Below are 20,266 nucleotides of genomic sequence, written 5' to 3'. Positions count from 1 at the left end.
GCAATCAGCTTTCGATAAACAGTAGTGATTTTTATGGAGGTGTTGTCATTCAATAAACAGCAACGGTTAGACAGGAAAGGACCACAGTTGGTTGAACACTTTACATGGTAGGTACAGGGCCAGGCACTTTATGATCATCACCTTATTTAATCCTTAACAGCTCTGCAAGATAGGTATTGCCCTTCCTCCTTCCAAGAGAAGGAAATGAAAAACCTGGAAAAGCTAAAAACCTTGCCAAGACTGCATAGCTTACAAAGAGGCAGGGGGAGGATTCAAATCTAGATTTCCTGAAGGGCCACATCCACGCTTTTCTTGTATCAGCTCTAAAACAAGTTTTCCTATGCTTTTTCCATCCCAAGTTTCATAGCATTCAAGTACGATTTGCTTAAACAAGTTCCAACCTGGAGCAGGGGGCGGGGAGGCGGCGGCGGTGGTTGGATCCAATTTCTAGCAAACGCCTACACCACCAGGATCCTATGTCTGCAGCGGGAACGCTAGCAAAATCCAGGGCAGGGGAAGAACACAGTATGTCCAAAGCTGCCCAAGGGGTTTAAGAACCTTCCCCCTGGATTTATAAAGTGTCTGTCTAGCTATTGTACTCCGGGGCCCTGGGCGCCACTCATTTTTTATAATAGGCGTCGAAGCCGCGGCATAATATTCTCTCAGACAGAATTTTAAAGAAGTGGGGCAAAGCAGCAAAGAATCCCTTATGGCAGAAGCCATAGCGCTGCCCAAAATGGCTTGCTGTTGCTTTAACTGCCGCTGGCTGGTTTAAGGGTCACTGAGAGGAATAATCAAAGTCCTTCCTCTGCTGGCTGGTTAACCATTAAAGCAACTCAGCAAGGCCCCGTGAACCGCGGCTGTTCCTGAAGCCGATGGACTTCTGCCGGCTTCGGTCTCAGTGCTACCACCCAGAGCGTGGACGTTCTGAAGGGGCTCAAATGCCTTGGCACTGACCCCGTCCAGAGATGGAGTGTAGGCCCGTCCTCCTGAACCTGCTGGGCTCCTGGCTGCCTGGAGCAACAGATCACCGCGAAAGTGCCGCTGTGGGACCCGGAAGGCTCTGGTGTTTCCACCTGGTCATCCTGAGACACCCACTGCGGGCAGCCAGACACCGCGAGGAAGTCGGAGCGCCTGGGACCGCCAGGCTGGGGCAGTCGGATGGAAACACGGACCAGCTGAGCCTGCAGCCAAGACCCAGAATCTACGGCCAGACACCATGGCGGGGGAGGCTGGGGGTGGGGGGGGGGCACGCTCCTCAGACAACCAGTCCAGCCAGGCCAGTCCAGCCAGGCCTTCGGATGAGCGCACCCAACTGACATCCTGGTTACAAGTGCATGAGACTCCTCCAGCGAGGACCACCCCACAGAGCTCACTCCAAATTCCCGATCCACAAATCATGGGCAAGAGAAAGCATTTGATTTGGGGTAAAGAAGTTTGGGGGTAATTTGTTAGGTACAAACAGGAGCTAGGACCATGAGGAAGGATATTTCTTCTTCAAAAAAAGCTAAAAACCAGAGAGAAAATGTCAGATCTGCCGGTTTCAAATTTATCAGAATGAAGTTGAAGCCTTTTGTGTGCTAGCAACAAAAGGGTCAGGTGGGCAAAGACACCCGAACTCCGTTCATCACGTTGCGCGTGACTCTGACCCCACACGATAGGCGTTTACATTAAGCGGATTTGGCTGCGGTGAGAAGACTCAGCAGCAGACGTTCCTGTGATTGTCTTCCTGACGGCGATTCCTACCTGTCAGAGCTAACGCTAATGTCTCTTGGATAATCCAGCAAAACACAGCATAGGAAAAAAGTCAGGCCAGAAGAGATCAAAATTGTTTTCCATCTTCCTTTAAGGAAATGAAAGAGGCTGATTCTCTGAGCTCTCTAAGAGCACCTTTGCAAATCTGCAAATGACCATGAGACTCTTGGTTAGGATGTGTTGCATAAAAGGGATACAGCCTCTACTTTAGAAGCATCTATGTGGTGATAGGCAGATTAAGTAACTTTCAGAGATGGAGGGCTGGGTGACGTTATCTGGGATGCCTGCCAAATGATGAGGTTCAAGAGATGTTTAATTCATCCAGCCAACATACACACACACAAATACACTGCTATGTTAAAAGTCTCTACAATAAATGCTCAGAAGGAAAAACAATAGTTCAATATTAAAAGGCTGCAGCCCACAGGGACCACAGCTCTCCGCCAACAGGGGGATCTGAAGATTCTCTCAACTATGGGGACAACGGTTCCGCCAACCCTCGGAGCCTGTCTTCTTTTGAGGTGATGACACCCTAGACACCTTGCAGCCAGAGGGAAGGTACCCGGATAACGCTGGGGACACAGTCGGGTCCCTGTACTGCAACAGCAGGCGCCCAGGTTCCCACAATGGTGCCAGGAAAGTTTACATACTATCTGTAGAATTGTTTAAAAGGAAGACAGCTGATTTGTTTTCAGGCAGCAGACTCCATCTCAACATCGACAGCTATTTCTATATTCTAGCCAACAGCCTGCACTAATATCATTTTCCCTAAGTGACATTATAGTGACTGACACTGTCCAAGGGCTGTATGTACCCGCAAGTCTTTATCCATGTAGAAAGGATGCTGCTACTCAAATCCATATACTAAGTTTGAATATCTAAACATTCTTAATATCTGGAATGTTTCCCACTGTTCTATCTTGGGGATTGTTTTGTATTGTTACAAATGAGGGTGTCTTGGCTGCAAACAGCCCTACAAGGCCTTTAAGGCTCTTTTCAACCCTCCATGAATTACCACGTGAGAGTTTAACAATACAATAATTCACCAAGCAAACCCACCAACATCAGGATTTATCCACAGTTAGGGCAGGCACTACCAATCTAGAAATTTTTTCCTACCAGCCCTCATCGTTCCTAAAATTCCTTCCATGAAAATTCATTTCTTTGATTCATAAAGATTTCTTTTTATAATAGTGCTACATTCTCCACCCTCATGCCCTGCCTATGAAAATGGTCATCGCAAATAATGCAGAAAACATTGAGAAATGAAAAAAATAAAACCCCCAGCATTCTTAGCAGCAACCATTAATAACATGTGAGGCTACGTGCTTCTGAAACTGTGATACGGCATACCCCAACCCCACCATCAAGCAACATGAATCAACATTTTTGCAGAATACAATAAACCAGAAAAGTGAAAAGCCACTGGGATGCCATAGCAATGTCAAACGGCTAAAAAGAAAAACTTCTAAAATTTTACTCTCGATTTCTGTGGGTACTTCACCTTAAGTGGTAACAAGCAGAGCAGAGTCTGGGGACCATGCTATGATTCTGTTCTAGACCTTTTTTTACTCTTATATGTACATGTTCTTTTACTGTATGTATATATGCTTTTACATAAACTCTAGCATAGTTTTATACAAGCATTTTTCCCACTAGCTTTTTTCCCACTGAATAGATGATGGCCACGTGTCCATATCCACACATCATCCTATTCCAGTGTGAAACACTCTTAAAACTTGAGCATCTCCAAGCAGGGCAGAGTCCTACACCTCCATGAGCTCAGACCTTTGGGACTGAGGAGCTTGGGGGAGGAAGAGGTCACAGACCGTGCTTTACCAACGCCGCCTCTGTGCCCGGGATCAAGGCTGCCCAGGCACGGCCCAGGGGCTGATGCAGTTTCAGAGCAGGCGCGAGGGAAAAGGGCCCTGCTTGTTCTGCAGGACAGTGTGTGTGGCAGGAGCCACGGTGAATCCACAGAGCGTCTGGCTCTAACCACAACTCCAGCCATTCATTCCCCAATTCATTGTGAGCAGGCACTGTGGGAGATACTGGGGTACAAAGATGGGGAGGCCAAGCCCTTCCTTCCGGGGGCTGAGTCCAGGGCACAGGGAGCCAGACCAGCACAGAAATGACTAGAAGACAGCCCGAGAGAGACGCGAGAGACTGGTAGTGCTGCTTAGACAGACTCCTGGTGCCAAGCCTCCAGAGAACCTGAGTCAGCAGGTCTGGGTGGGGCCCAGGACCGGGCAATTCTAACTTGGTTCTGCGGTGCAAGGACCACGCCTTGATGGCATTTCTCGAGGGCAGGGGTTCCCCCCCAGGCAACTCCATCCCCTTTCCCCAGGACACTTCCAAGGCCAGAGATGTGCCTGGTGTCACAACTGGGCGGGGGGCACAGGAAGTGGTCTCATTCAGTGGGTGGATGCTGCTAAACCTCCTACAATGGACAAGACAGCCTCCCACGACAAAGAATGTCAACAAACAGTGTCACTAGCACGGCTGGGCAATCCCCTGAAAGCAAGATACTCAAGGCTTTGGTTTTATCAGCAGAGGGAGGATCGGCTCGATCACACAAAGTCCTGCGGAGGATTCAGGCATGCAAAGTGCTTAGAACAGGGTCTGGCACACGGGAGGCACTGTTTTTGCCATTATTACTATTATTAGCTCTCGTTACTACTGAAGAGCAGCTAGGAGACAAGGACAATCTAGGATGGACACAAGTCCTTCCTGCAAGGACCCCGCCACGCTACAGCCCTCACATGCCCTCTCCCAGTAACAGAGGCAACGATATTTACTGACGGCTTACTACACAACATCAGTGGGATGAGGAAACTGAGGTTCAGAGACATTGAGTAACTTGCCCCAGGCCACACAGCCATCAAGGGGCAGTCCATCAACATTCATCCGCTCGAACATCAGCTGAGCAGCCACTATGCACCAGGCAAACCTCAGGAGGAGACACAGCCTAACACAGCGCAGCTCAGGCGGAGAAACAGGTGATCTCCCGAGCCCAAGGTCTGCAGCTCCAGACCCCTCAGAGTCCACCCTGCTGTAATCCTGGCCCTACGAGCCCTCTCTCTGGACTCTTGCCCAGAGCCTGTCTCTGACAAAGGGACCTCATAGCAAGGGCCCTGGGAGGAGGGTGGAGCATCCCGCTGGAACCTTCCCTGCATCCATCCTGAAGACCCAGTGGGTCCCCACACTCCAGGCCAGCCCCGCATGCGGGAAGCCGCGCCCTCCCCAGGGCTGGGCAGCGAGCAAAGCCCTCCTGCCCCCAGTGTCTCCTCCAGCCCCCAGGCCCCCCAGAACCCCCAGGCCACTCAAGACTCCAACTCACGGACCAGGTGACTCAGGCTCCAAAGCGGCAAGTGCCCCCAAAAGTCAGCGGAGCTCAGGTTCCAGCCATGTCACCTGAAGCCAAGATGTCCCTCCACACATCCCTTTCCCGTGACTTTGGGGTTTCTTTTCCCCCTCTGACTATAGAAGAGTACAAATTCAAAGCAAATAATTCAGAAAACACAGAAAAAATATAAAGAGAATACATCTCACTCATCTCTCCAGCAGATATAATAGCTGGCATGTAAGTCTTCCCAGATATGTTTAAGCACATAAACTTAGGTTTTAGAACAGCCTCATGATTCTAAATCACGAGCCCGTGCTCTTGGAACCTGCTTTTTCCCATTCAGATGCATTTCTCGGTTAGTAACAAGCTGGTCAACACGTGAAGCCCGGATTCTCTCAACCAGCGCCTGGGCTCGGTATTCATCTGTTTCAGCAACCCCCTACTGACAGTCAGGCGGAGTCACAATTTTCCAACATTTTCAAACAAGGCTGCGGTGAACCCCTCTGGACCTGGATCTGTGCCCAGTCACCCCCTTAGGACAAATTCTTCCAAGTGCAATTGCTGGGTCAAAAGTCACGGACATTCCAGCAGCAACAAGGGGACTGTCACCCAAGCAGCCAGCCCTGAGTCCTACTGGTCTGATGGCCAAACTTCGGGTCAGAGCTGGGTGCCCCAGAGGCCCAGAAAAGACGTCACACCCAGCCGGTGACCGAAAGGTCTTCCCCCACTGGCTCCCCTCCCCACCACGCTGTCCAGGCTGCGGGGCGTCTGCATGGCCACTCTCCGCCCTCCCCTGCCAGCGGCTGGCCCTCCCAAAAACCTGAGTCCCTAGGCCTTGATGCCAAAGCCCCCATTACATCAGAGCGCCCCCAGCTCCCAAGACCCTGACCAGGTCCCCAACTCTGTGGCCAAGGCCCCCGGCACAGTGAGGACCCAGCACAAGCCAGAGCCAGAGCCACAGGAGGGCCTCGGGACGGGCTACACGACGCCTCCAGGGCACTGCGCCCTGCAACCGGATCCCTCCGGGGGGATCAGGGGGGATCCGGATCACACAGAGTCAGCCTCACTGTGCAACATACAGACACACACACACCACACACACAGCATACCCACACACAGTCATACAACACTCACACACACACACACACCACACACACACACAAACACCACACACACACCACACACACAAACACCACACACACACATCACACACACCACACACACACACCACACACACACACCACACACATACACACACACAGTCATACAACACTCACACACACATACCACATACAATCATGCAACACACATACACCACACACACACCACACACACAGACGCACACACCAAACACACACACCCCACACAGACACACACAGTCATGTAACACACACACACACACCACAGACACACAGTCATGCAACACACACACCACACACACACTAATCAAACACACACACAGACACACACTCACACAACACACACACACATAGGAAAAAGTGCGGGGTACAAAGAGATTCCAGCCTCACTCATGCAACACACACACACACACCCCCACACACCACACACACACAACACACACATACACCCATGCAACACACACCACACACCAACAGTCATGCAACACACACACACACACCTTACTGAAAGTACAAAAAGATTCCAGCCTCACTCATGCAATACACACACACACACCACACACATCTTAAAGGAGAAAGTGCTAAGATGTGACAACACTGTCCTCTAAGAAAATAATTTCTCTTCCCCTGACTTGTGCTAGTAATTCATTAGGAAGAGTCCAGGATGCGCCCAATTCACCGGTTCTTCTCCTCCCCAACCCCAAGTTTCCAAGCTCGGGACAGTTTTTTAAAGAGAAGCTGTTTGCTAGTTTTTGGCAAAGGAGAAGGTTGATGCTGGGTGCAGGCCTTCTGTGAGTCTGAGGAACACAGATGTCCAGAATTCGGATGATTTTTCAAACCGCCTCCACCCAGGCACAGAGGGAAAGTGCACGGCCGTTTACAATGAAGCGCCTCTGCCCCCGCTGGGAAGGGCAGGCTGAAAAGTCAGTGTGCGTTGGCTTTCTGAGCCAGAAACATGTGCGTGGGCAACCGGGCCTGGAGGGCCCTTCCTGCTCCTCATCAGTGACCATTTCACCCCGAGACGAGCCCACCTTCAGAGCAGCAGGGGGTAAGGAAACACTACACACGGCGGTAAAAAAAACTAAGGAACTGGGCGTGGAATGTTACAGATCCTGATGACAGTGACTTAGAAATTCTCTGCGCTGCCTCTCGTTTCAAACCTTTGAGAACAGATGCGGGTACACGGCGCCCAAGTGCATCAGCACGTCTCCCTGCCCACCGCACCCTGGGGCGAGGCTGCCACAGGAAGAAGGACTGCTTATCTTTCTCCAACCGGCTCGCCCCACCCCCAGGGCACCGGTGCTCAGCCCAGGAGGCGCCCCTCCTTAGCACCGACTGTTCCCTCTGGAGGGTCCTTGCCCGCCCCAGGCCCGCCCCCTTCAGACAGGCTTTCAGGGAAGCACACAGTGGGTGCTCAAGAAACACTCCATGAGTTAATGATTAAAGCTGATTAACCAATGCGCCTGTGGGAAAATACATGTGTTTTCTTAACTTGAAACATCAGGCTCATATTCAAGAGCCTCTCTGATAAAAGTCTGGGCTTCCCTGGTGGCTCAGAGGGTAAAGCATCTGCCTGCAATGCAGGAGACCTGGGTTCAATCCTTGGGTCAGAAAAATCCCCTGGAGAAAGGATAGGCTACCCACTCCAATATTCTTGGGCTTCCCTGGTGGCTCAGCTGGTAAAGAATCTGCCCGCAATGCGGGAGACCTGGGTTTGATCCCTGGGTTGGGAAGATCCCCTGGAGAAAGAAATGGCAACCCAGTCCAGTATTCTTGCTTGGAAAATCCTATGGATAGAGGAGCCTGGAGGGCTGCAGTCCATAGGGTTGCAAAGAGTTGGACACAACTGAGCGACTTCACTTTACTTCAATGTTTCTGCAGTTTCAAACTCCTCTTCTGTGAAACGTGCTCTTTAAACAGGGAAGTGTGTCCTTAGCAGTGGTCATGTATGGGTGTGAGAGGTGGACCATAAAGAAAGCTGGGTGAAGTGAGTGAGTGAAGTTGCTCAGTCGTGTCCGACTCTTTGGACCCCGTGGACCGTAGCCCAGCAGGCTCCTCCATCCATGGGATTTTCCAGGCAAGAATACTGGAGTGGGTTGCCATTTCCTTCTCCAGGGGATCTTCCCCACCCAGGGATCGAACTCAGATCTCCTGCATTGCAGGCAGATGCTTTAACCTCTGAGCCACCAGGGAAGCAGAATTGATGCTTTTGAGCTGTGGTGTTGGAGAAGACTCTTGAGAGTCCCTTGGACTGCAAGGAGATCCAACCAGTCCATCCTAAAGGAGATCAGTCCTGGGTGTTCATTGGAAGGACTGATGTTGAAGCTGAAACTCCAGTACTTCGGCCACCTGATGCAAAGAACGAACTCATCTGAAAAGACCCTGATGCCAGGAAAGATTGAGGGCAGGAGGAGAAGGGGAAGACAGAGGATGAGATGGCTGGATGGCATCACCAACTCAATGGACAAGAGTAAACTTTGGGTAAACTCCGGGAGTTAGTGATGGACAGGGAGGCCTGGCGTGCTGCAGTTCATGGGGTAGCAGAGAGTCAGACACGACTGAGCGACTGAACTAAACTTTCTACTTATAGTTAATACAAAACACTGGCTATATTCCCCATATTATACAAACATCCTTGAGGCTGCCTTACCTCCAATACTCTGTCCTGATAACCACTAGCTTGTTCTCTACACCCGTGAGTCTGCTTCACTTGTCATATTCCCCAGTTGGTTGTATTTTTCAGACTCCACATACAAGCAGAATCACACAGTATTTGTCTCTGTCTGACTTCTTTCACCTTCGCGTAATGCCCTCCAAGTCCATCTGGGTTGCTGCAAATTTCATTTTTCACGGCTGAGTAACATTCCATTATGGATATACGTACCAAAAATTTTTTGGCTGCACCACGTGCAGGATCTTAGTTCCCCAACCAAGGATCAAATGCAGTGCAAACCTGGATTCTTAACTACTGGGCCACCAGGGAAGTCCTGTACCACATCTTTATCCATTCACCCATCAGTGAACACACAGGGTTGCTTCCATATCGTGGATGTTGTAAACGGTACATGAGCACTGGGGTCACCCATTCACCTGAATCACTCCAAGTCACGAGGGGTGCTGGGCCCTGCAGACCATAATCACAAAGCAAAGGAGAGGAGAGGCGGACAGCAGAAGCCCCACCCCAGAGGCTCTCAAATATCACAGTCAGTTGTCATCATCTGTGAATCTGTCTACTCACTAATTCCAAAAAATACGGTGCTGCTCTACAGCCACGCGCGGGCCTGCACAGAGCGCAAGGTGCTCCAGGCGCCCGCGGGGCTGTTCTCGGGGAGGAGGGACAGACCCCCCCTGCCCCGCCCCAGCTCTCGTGCTGCAAACAGGCATCCTTGACACAGTCCATTTAGTGCCACACTTTCTGCATTTTTGTGCTTTACGTTGCTGATTTTGCTGCTTAAAATGGACCCCAAGCCTAGTGCTAAAGGGCTGGCTAGTGTCCTAAGACCAGGAAAGCTGTGATGAGCCTAACGGAGAAAACACGAGTTGAATAACCTTTGAGCAGGCTGAGTCATGGAGCTGATGGCCAAGCTCAACATGAATGAACCAAAAATACACATTATAGAAGGTGTCTTTCGGAGAAGGCGATGGCACCCCACTCCAGTACTCTTGCCTGGAAAATCCCATGGACAGAGGAGCCTCGTGGGCTGCAGTCCATGGGGTCGCTAAGAGTCGGACACGACTGAGCAACTTCACTTTGACTATTCACTTTCATTCAGTGGAGAAGGAAATGGCAACCCACTCCAGTATTCTTGCCTAGAGAATCCCAGGGACGTGGGAGCCTGGTGGGCTGCCGTCTATGGGATCACACAGGGTTGGACATGACTGAAGAGACTTAGCAGTAGCAAGGTGTCTTTAGGGACTTCTGTGCTGGTCAAGTGGTTAAGACTTTGCCTTTCCTGGATTGCAGGGGTGCAGGTTCCATCCCTGGTTGGGGAACAAAGATTCCACAGGCCAGAAACTCAAAACAGAGAACAGAAACACTATTTTAACAAATTCAATAATGACTTTAAAAATGGTCCACATTAAAAAAAATCTTAAAAAAAAAAAATCTTTACAATAAAATCACGTGCATATTAAAAAGCAGAGACAAAAAGGTCTTACTTTGCCAAAAGGTTTTACTTTGCCAAAACAGGTCCGTCTAGTCAAGGCTGAGTTTTTCCAGTAGTCATGTATGGATGTGAGCGTTGGACTACAAAGAAAGCTGAGCGCAGAAGAATTGATGCTTTGGAACTGTGGTGTTGGAGAAGACTCTTGAGAGTCCCTTGGACTGCAAGGAGATCCAACCAGTCCATCCTAAAGGAGATCAGTCCTGAATATTCATTGGAAAGACTGATGGTGAAGCTAAAACTTCAACACGTTGGCCACCTGATGTGAAGAACTGACTCACTGGAAAAGACCCTGATGCTGGGAAAGATTGAAGGCAGGAAGAGACGGGGAGACAGAGGATGAGATGGTTGGATGGCATCATCGACTCAATGGGCATGAGTTTGAGCAAACTCCGGGAGTTGGTGATGGACAGGGAGGCCTGGCGTGCTGCAGTCCATGGGGTCACAAAGAGTCGGACACGACTGAGCGACTGAACTGAATGTGTCTTTAAACAGAAACACAAAGTTACATACTGATCAGTGGACGTGGGGGATTAGCGGCTCACGGGAGCCTAATGAGGTTGAACTTACTGAAAGCCTTTGGTCACAACATTTCCCTTGGGAGCCACGGCTTCCCGCAAGCTTAGTGGAAACTTCTGCGAACAAGGAGGACCATCCGTGTGCTCAGATGGCTGCTCCCTGGCCCACGCCCGTCGGTGCCCGCCCTCCCCTGGCACCCCCGCTGCTCCCTCCATCTGCCGCTCCGCACACAGGCTCCCTTGTTCCACTCAGTGTTTTCCGGAGATTCCTCTGTCAGGTCGCTCTTCTACTGGACTCGCAATCTCTAATCACTAGCCGCCCCTCCACACCCCAGCCTCAACTGAGATATCAACTCCCTGAGGCAGGGCCTCTGTCTTGAACCCCTATCTGCTTGGATCAGCAGAGGCTGCAAGCCCGACAACAAGGTGGGTGCCCAGTGCCCGCCCGAAGGGACATAGCCCGCCAGACAACAGCCATCAGCTTCCCGGTGGGCTCTGCAAGTGTGAGCAGTGCCCAGAGAGCCTGCACAGAGGCTGAAACCCGACCCGGGCTGCCCTCCTAAACCTGGTTGGTCTGAAGTGAGACATGCTCTAGTATAAAAGATGCACAAGACTTCCAAGACCGGGTACAAAAATATGCAAAACATCTCACTCTTGATTTTCCTGTTTTGATTCCACACTGAAATTATTCTATCTCAAAAATTCTGGGTTAAAGGAAATTGGATGGAAATTAGCTTCAGCTGTTTCTTGTTCCTTTTCAACATGACTGCTAAGGAAGTTTTCATGACGTCCAGAGTTTGCCCTATACTTGCCTGAGTCCACCCTGGTTATTGGAGAAGGAAATGCAACCCACTCCAGGATCCTTTGCCTGGAAAATTCCATGGACAGAGGAGCCTGGCAGGCTGCAGTTCATGGGGTCGCAGAGAGTCCGACACGACCAAGCAACTAAGCACTCACACCCTGGTTATAATAAGGCCACGGAAAGGGCAGCCGGTGACACAGGTCAGCCTGACCCCCTCTCCCTGCGGCTGCCAAGTGCCCTCCTGAGCCAGGCAGGAAACACCTGTCAGAGTTTCCCGAGACACACAAAGACCTGTGTGTGTCCAGAAAGGGGCTTCGGAAATCGGGGCTGAAGAGTTGAGATGAAACAACTGTGCCTCAGAAGGGGAACGCAACCCGGACAGGGGCCGGAATGGAGTAGCCCTATAAATATGTGCTGGATGCTAAATCGTGCGTGCATGCTAAATCGCTTCAGTTGTGTCTGACTCTTTGTGACCCCATGGACGGAAGCCCGCCAGACTCCTCTGTGCATGGGATTCTCCAGGCAAGAATACCAGAGTGGGTTGACATGCCCTCCTCCAGGGGATCTTCCCAATCCAAGGACTGAACGCACATCTCTTACATCTCCTGCATTGGCAGGCGGGTTCTTTACCACTAGGACCACCTGAGAGGCCCTGAATAAATCAGTATTTTGCCAAACAAAAAACAAAAAAAAAAAAACAAAATATTTCTAACTTGTCTGCTGGTATTTGGGATCGCAGAGCATGAGTAATGGAAGGGGATCTGAAAAATGACTAGGCTCTGCCGTGTGGCTGACCTGTGAGGACACTGACCCCTGTGTCCTCCCCTGGAGAACCAGTGGTCCCTGCCTCCCACCCTACCTGCCAGGCCCAGGCCACCTGGCAGAACTGTCTACGATGATGGGAGTTTTCTCCGATCTGTCCAATACCAGGCCTACTGCACCCCTGAAAGGTGGCTACTATGACTGAGGAAGTGAACTTTTTATTTAATTGTTATTAATTTAAATTCAAATAGCCACACGTGGCTACAGGTGGCCATCATGAACAGCACAGCTCCGGGCTGCTGTGACAAGGTGGAAGGTGGTAAAGCCTGTAAAACCCTCGGGGGACTCGCCTGGTGGCCCAGGGGCTGAGACTCAGCGCTCCCAATGCAGGGGGGCCCAGGTTCGACCCCTGGTCAGACCCCACACGCCTCCACTAAGAGCTCGCACGTCACAACTACAGATCCTGCATGCTGTAACCAAGACTCACAGCAGCCAGAGAGAGAGAGACATTAAAAATTTTTTAAAAAACTAAAAAAAAATAAAATAAAAATTTTTGGAAACGTCAAACCCTGATAGGAATGAAATGGGTCATGCTGCTAAATGAATTCCAAACGTGAGATTCTAAGAGATTTCAACTGCCCAGCAAACAGTCCTGATTCACCATACGTGCAAAAAATTTCCACACACAGAAGGTACTTCACTTGGGGGAGAAGACGGCTCACAGATGAATCAGAACACAGGAAAAGTCCTTCAGAAGCAGCTCGGCAAACTAGCTTTGCCTCTCGGGCCACCTCTGGCCTCGACATGCAGGGACAAAGCAGGGTTGCCAGGCTGGTGGATCACATTCCTGAGACCTCCCACCCCCTCACCCGGAGGGACCAGCGGCGCCCGCCCCTTCTGCTGACCTACAGACGCGGGTCCTCCCACAGCTCCCAGACACAAGCGGGGGTTGTCAAACCTGCTGGGAAGTGGTGGGAAAACCACTGCTGAAAAGGGATGGGGGCTAAGTGGGAGCCACGAAGTGTCAATCTGTTCACTCAGGTGGGAAGATGCCCACGAACTTCAAATCGAGGTCTCAGCTCTCCAGATTTTTCCAGGCAGGAAAGCACTTCCGAGACTAAACAGCTTTTCTATATCATTAAGATCATTAATATTCTATACCCAAGCAGACAATAAAGAAAAAAAGCAGGAGAGTGGAAGGGCGGGGACAAGGAGGCAGCGAATGGTTGGGGCCCAAAAGTCAAAAAAGATCTAAGTACTTTTAAGGAAACACATGATTATTTCCAAGTAGCAATGTAAGGAGTCGCTGTAAAATATTTAAGAGATTTTGTGAGCTCATTCGTTCTTATCCATTAAAGGGCACAGCTAATTTCCCCCCTCAATCCTTCTAACTTTTCAACGGACACGTTAACTTCAGGGCTTAAGAGTGTCTAAAGCCCTTGGTTTGGGCCCCTCCGAGTTTGCAGGATGAAAACCACGTGAAATTGGATCCACATGTGTTCCACCCACAAGCTGGCCTCAGTGGTGTAATTTATTCTGTCGGGCAGCTTGCTATTGCTCAACTTCAAGGAGGGAACGCCAGCAACCACTCTGCAGCTATTAAAACAGAATGAACCAGCCTGGGGTCAGCAGGACAGAAGCCACCTTCACTTCAGGACCCAGCTTTCTGTACCTCAAGTTCAGTTTCCCGTCTGTTGATATCATCCGTGGATTGATTGAGCTTCTCCAGTTCTCCCTGATGAAGAAAAGGGACAGAAAAAAAGACTTCAGGGATGCATGTCTTTGGTTTCCACTGTGACTCAGCTCCAAAATCTGCAAAATTACTCTGGCCAGTTTGTAGGAAGAGGAACCAGTCCATATTAATTGTCAAGGAAAACAGTTGGGCCTTGGCTGGAAGAACAAATGAATGTCAGCATTTCTGAAACCTTTTTCTTGATAGTGGCCTTTTTGAAAATGACTTAAGGTCCCAGGAATTTGTCTTTTCTTAGAAGGTCAATTATTTATTGCAGGTTTGTGCCTTCAGGTAAACCCACCTGTTACAAATGGTTTAGAGGCTAAATCAAAATAATGCTTTCTGCTTTAGAGCAGGAATTCTGCAGAAAAGATAATAAAAGAAAACAAAGCCAAGCCTAAAGTATAAACTCAATGAAATGATGCGAACCAAGGGTGGAATTCTGGCATTAACTCAACCCAAAGTTGAGCATTTTTCTGTAGAGAGCATTTTCTTTTCAAACCGCCAATTATTCAAACTACCTAGCTGTTTACAAAACAACTAAAACTAGCTTTAATCCTGATCCTTTAAATATTTACAAGCTAACATTTTGTAAAAAGCGCCCAGCATGAAGTTAACTCATTTTACTCTGCAAACAAAGGATCCTGTTAACAGAATTCCCCAAGAAAACAAAATTTAGTAGCCCAAACTGATTTTAATAGAATTCCTAATACGGAGCTTTTTCCACCTGATTTTTATCTTGCTCACCTGCCATGACAATTCAGTTAAACACAACAGCTGAGTTAAATGAGCTTTTTAACAGATCTGCACACTGAAAAACCAATTAGGTCTCCAGAAATCGCAGTTCGTGCTGAAAAGCAGGGTTTTGTTACAAGTGACTTATGGAAGAGCAGAAAAATGGGTCTTGGCAAAGGGGTGTGCTGTGATTTTTTGCTTAGAGGGTGAAGAGGTTAAGCTGTCACTTTGAGATCTCGGCTAGGAAACCGCTTTTTAATCATCTCCCGGAGAAATGGAGGCGCAGGAAGCAGGCCAACCCTCTCGCCTTCTCGCGCGTCAGCTTTGCGCACCAGTTGGCCCTGATTTCTGTTCACACTCGACCTCACAAGGAGGAAAAGCTGGGTTTTAAACCATTTGAGGCCAGCCGGAGGGCTGCGCCGGGGTGACAATAAACCCTTCGGTTTGCTAACAATGAATCGGGGGTGTGGGGGGGGGGGATGGCTCCGCACGGTCCCCTCTGCCAGGTGAGGGCTCCGACCCCCGGGCACGGCGGCCGCCCCAGGTGTAGGGGGGTGGCCGGCGCCCAGCGCCCCGGGGGCGCGCGCTACGCCGCCGGCCGGGCTCCCGGAGTCCGGAGGTTGCGCAGAGCCCGCGGCGCGCCGAGCCGGATCGGGTACCCCGAACCCTGCCAGGCGCCCCCGCCCCCTTTCCTCTTTGTTGCACGTCCGCCCCAAGCGCAGGGCACGCTGCGGGCGACCCCCCGCGTCGCACCGGGAGTCCCGGCGATGGAGTCGGGCCGCGTCCGCGCGGGCACCGCAGCCTCCCCAGGAACCGGGCGAAACCCGGCGCTCGGAGCTTCTCTCCCCCGCAGCCCCGGGCCTCCCCGGGCCTCCCCGGGCCGCCCCACTGCGCGCAGGCACCCGGAGCTCCGAGGCGGGCTGAGCGCGGAGGCCGGGGCCCCCGCGCGCCCCCCGCGCCTCCTACCTGGATCCGGGGGTCCACCTCCTCCTCGTCCGCCAGCCCGGGCTCCATCCCGGCTTCCTCCTCCTCCTCCTCCTCCGAGTCCCGGGCGGGCGGCGGGCGCTCCGCCGGCCCCTCCGGGCGGTTCCGCCTCGGCGCCGCGTCCATGCCGGGGGCGGCGAGGGACGCGCGGGGCTGGCGGCCGCAGGTCGCGCCGGAGCCTCCTGGTCACGGCCGGGCGGGGGAGCTGGGCGCCGCTCGCGGCCGCGGGTCCCCGGGCTCCGGAGGAAGTGGGCGCGGTCGCCCCCTCTCCGCCGCGGCCGTCAGCGCCGCCCGCTCCGCCCCCGGCCCGCCCCGCGCAGCCCCGGCTCGGCCCGGCAGCCCGGGGAACCGCGCTCCGTCACAAAACCTCCCCACCAGCAAGCCCGTAGGTGGTGAAATGGGGGAGCCCTCACCCCAGTTTTAACTTAGCAGCCGGAAGAGATCGCCAGCTCCCCAAGGTCGGCCGCCGGGTGTCCGGGTGCTTTTCCGCCTCCCGCCTCTGCCAAGGCGAAGTGACTCCATGGAGGGAAATTGTTAATCGCTCAGTGGTGTCCGACTCTTTTCGACCCCATGGGTTTAGCCCCCAGGCCCCTCTGTCCATGGAGATTCTCCAGGCAAGAACACTGGAGTGGGTTGCCTTGCCCTCCTCCAGGGGATCTTCCTGACCCAGTGATGGAACCCGGGTCTCCTGCATTGCAGGCTGATTCTTTAGGGTCTGAGCCACCAGGGAAGCACGGTAGAAGGAAAGTTTGGGGTGTTTCCACCATCTGAAGTCCCCTTTAGAAGCTTGTCCTCCGTGACCTTGGACCAGTTGCAAGACTCAAACCCCTGTGTACATGCCAAGCACTTCTGTTCCCTTGGGTGAAGCTGAGGAAGTGTATCCTCCTGAAGGTTTCCCCAGAAAAGGGAAGGGAAACGTGCGCTCACATAGACACAAAACGACCCAGAGGGGAGCCGGCTCCAGCTCCATGGGTGGATCCCTTGTCCAAAGGCTGTGCCCCGACTGAGCAGAGCTCCACACCCAAGAAGCTCTGCTTTCAGAGTTATGGGATGGCCCCACCTGAACAGCTGGGAAGCATGGAAAATCCACTGATCAGGGTTGTGGGCGGTTGCACACGTGCATGCAGCCTTCTCCAGGAGGTGTGAGTGTTAACCTCTGTTAATGGACACACTGCATCCAAGGGGTCACTGACAGGAGGTTTCCTGTGGGCGCCAGAACTTGCCCAGCAAACTCAAAACAAGCCAAAGAATAAAGGTCATGTCTGTGCCTTTATGAAATGTCAGGGCCACTGTGATGTCAGGGGAGCAGAAGGTCAGATGACCTTAGCAAAGCAGGCAAGGACATTGCCACTGGCCATTGCTAATGTCTCTTTCACTACAAAAACGGAGAGTGTACGCTCTTTCTACGCAAAGGCTTGTGGCCCATGGGCTCTGTTGAGTTTGGAGGGCAGACTTACTCGAGAAAGGAGCTTCTTTCTGAGAGCTTGTCATTAAAGCCAGCCTTGGGAAACCTGTTTAGGGTTGGTATTATCAGAAGCTAAGTTGGGGGGTTACCCCTTGGGCAAGGTTCCGCCCTACACACTCTGGCACCGTGGTCCTCCGCATCAAAGGAGTCTCGCTGTCTCCTGGAGGTAACACAGGTGTGTGTCGTGGGTTTGTTTCTGGACAGGCCACACCTGTTCATTGTTCTTTAAATCAAGAGAGAGTCAGCAATTCTTCGTGAGATGTTCTCAAATGCCTTGCTAACGACATAGTTGCTTTTCATTTCCCAGTGATGGATGAAGGCAGGGTCAAGATGGCCATTAAGAGTCACTGTGGGACACAAGAGCCACCAGTGTCTCCTCGTTGGCTTGGAACTGAGCCTGTACCTGAACAGACTGACCCCAGCTGTGAACAAACTGAGACGGAGGTTAAAAACAAGAAAAGTGAGGTCAGCCCTGATTCTGAACGCTTCCTAGGGGTGAAACCTCATCATCACCATTGGAACAGCAGCCTCCAGAATACACTTCTGTTTGAGTTTAGATTTAAGAGCAATAGGTGGTTCAATGCCTCTATGGGACACAGGGAAACGGCTTCTGAACATCAGTGTAGACTTTTGTTGCTTTATTTTTAGAAGACCTGGGCCAGCTATAGCAAGGATCCCAATAAGTGTTCTGAAGTTTAAAAAAAGGAAAATAAAGCACAGCACTATTACGTATGTCTATGGACACATACATATGCAAATCCATGCATAGAAAGAGAGCTGCAAGGCAGACTCTGTACCCAGCCAAGAGTGGCTAGCCCTGGGAAGGAGGGTAGGAAAGGGCCCAAGACTGGCTAGGGTCGGGGGTTGGAGACGTCAGAGGGAACTCTCCATTTCTCCATAATACTTTCATTTTGATCATGAGGATATATTCATGATTATCTGTGTGATTCTAAGATAAATTTAAGATAACGCGTATTGTATTCGTTTTCTGTTGCTGTGTAACCAAGTACCACAAATTAGTGGCTTAAAACAGGGCTTGTTTGTTAACTCACAGTTTTATAACCGGGAAGCGGGGCATCCCTTGCAGGTTCAGTGGGAAAGAATCCACCTGACAAAGCAGGAGACACAGGTTCGATCCCTGGGTCAGGAAGATCCCCTAGAGGAGGAAATGGCAACCTGACTCCAGTATTCTTGCCTGGAGAACCCCGTGGACAGCGTTGCCTAGTGGCTTACGGTCCATGGAGTCACAAAAAGTTGGACACGACTTAGCGACCGGACAACAACTGTAGGCCCGACATTCAGGCACAGCGTGACTAGCTTCTCTGCTCAGGGTCTCCCAGACCGAACCAGGGTGTCAGCCAGGCTCCAGACCATTCTGACGCTCTAAGGAAAAAGTCCCTCCAAGCTCATTCAGGCTGCTGGCTGGATTCGGCTCCCTGCGGTTGTAGGACTGAGACGCCCATTTCCTTATTGTCAGCCAAGGGCCATCCCCGGCTGCTGGAGGCCGCCCACGGTCCTTGCGATGTGACCCCAGCATCTTCAAAGCCAGCAGCAGAGGACCTCCCGAGTGCTCAGGCCATCTCCCACTTCAGTCTCCCTTTCCGGGAGAGCCCAGTCCCTTCTAAGGATTCGTGTGGGTAGGTCAGGTCCACACAGGATAAAGTCAGCTGTGCCATCCTCACAGCATAATCATGGAGGTGGCTGTCCCATCATAGTCACAAACTCTCAGCGTTTTACAGGAATATGTACAAGAATGGAGCAAAGATACATTGCTGCCGACCTCACGTATTAAGGAGGCAAGCCTTATAAGGGGCTTGGAACCCAAATAAATGCTTAATGTTCATTTAGGCTGCCATATTTGATCTGGGTGAATGACTCTAAAGGATGGGCTGGAGGTCCCTGGACGTCTCTGAGAAATTTCAGGATACACATGCGATCAAAACTTGCAGAGAAATACAAAGACAAGATTTGCCTTCCTCACTCTCATTCTGAGTATTCACTGGGGTTTCCTAAAAGTTACATGACACATGGTGTCGCAATAGATTGAATCCAGAAGATGTGAGAATCCAGCTATCGTCTATTAAGCCACACATTAAAGAGATGTGCAAAAATGGAAAACAATGCCCTTGTCACTATTTTATTTTCCTTTGCAAACTTTTATTTGTCATTTTGAAAGCTAGAGTTATCTTTCGTAAAATTATTATATTTGCATTAACATGTAATAAGTGTGTTGTTATTTTTAGATGAATGCATGAAAGTTTTTTAAGTGCTTTTCATTTCGACACAGCAGCAACCACCTGTAGACGTAACCACATGAACAACAGCTCTTTGAGGTCTTCAATCACTTTAAAAAAATATAAGGAAGTACTGGCAATAAAAATTTGAGAAACATTGTGTGAGAGGAAACGTACCTTCTGGTTGGAGCTATGCTTTTTTATTTCTATTTAAGTGTCCCACTGCCTCCTTCACTCAAAAGACTTGTCACCACCCCCAAGACCTAGAATTTGGCCATTGGTGGAGTATTTGGGGCACAGTACATTTCTGCCCATTTCAAGAGCCTTTAAATACAATTTAACAATTGAAATGATTGTAATCAGTAGATAAGGTGCTGCTCATAAGGGATTAGCTCCTGGAATCTACATTTTTTCAGTTCCTCTGAAGAATCCATTGCCCAATTATAGTATCGCCCCCTTTGGAGAAAACAGATTTTTAGTGCTGCGTGTGTGACGTTGGTTTCCAAGGACACAGCTGTGCCTTGCCGGACTTGGAGGGGTCGGAGTGGTGGGGAGGACGCCTGCACCGCACTGTTGCAGGAAGGAAGACCCCAGAGTGGGCTATGGTCTGACACTGGGACATGAATTGTCC

General features: G+C 50.9%; 1 protein-coding gene across 1 annotated transcript in view; it reads right to left on the bottom strand.

The window, feature by feature from the left end:
- Positions 1-16,190, bottom strand: part of SH3BP5 (SH3 domain binding protein 5) — an 83,092-nt gene extending 66,902 nt beyond the window's left edge. The window contains exons 1-2 of the mRNA XM_086401294.1: positions 15,919-16,190; positions 14,158-14,220 (exon numbers count right to left, since the gene is read on the bottom strand). Of these exons, the coding sequence (XP_086257420.1) occupies positions 14,158-14,220; positions 15,919-16,062 (207 nt within the window). The 5' untranslated portion in view covers positions 16,063-16,190. The remainder of the gene's footprint in view (positions 1-14,157; positions 14,221-15,918) is intronic.
- Between the last annotated feature and the right edge of the window lie 4,076 nt (positions 16,191-20,266).

This window comes from Bos grunniens, chromosome 1 (assembly GCF_055505025.1).
Source record: "Bos grunniens cultivar Pamir isolate PY7600 chromosome 1, Bosgru_T2T1.0, whole genome shotgun sequence".
Classification (NCBI taxonomy): domain Eukaryota; kingdom Metazoa; phylum Chordata; class Mammalia; order Artiodactyla; family Bovidae; genus Bos; species Bos grunniens.
This window is presented reverse-complemented; position numbering and strand designations above follow the sequence as displayed.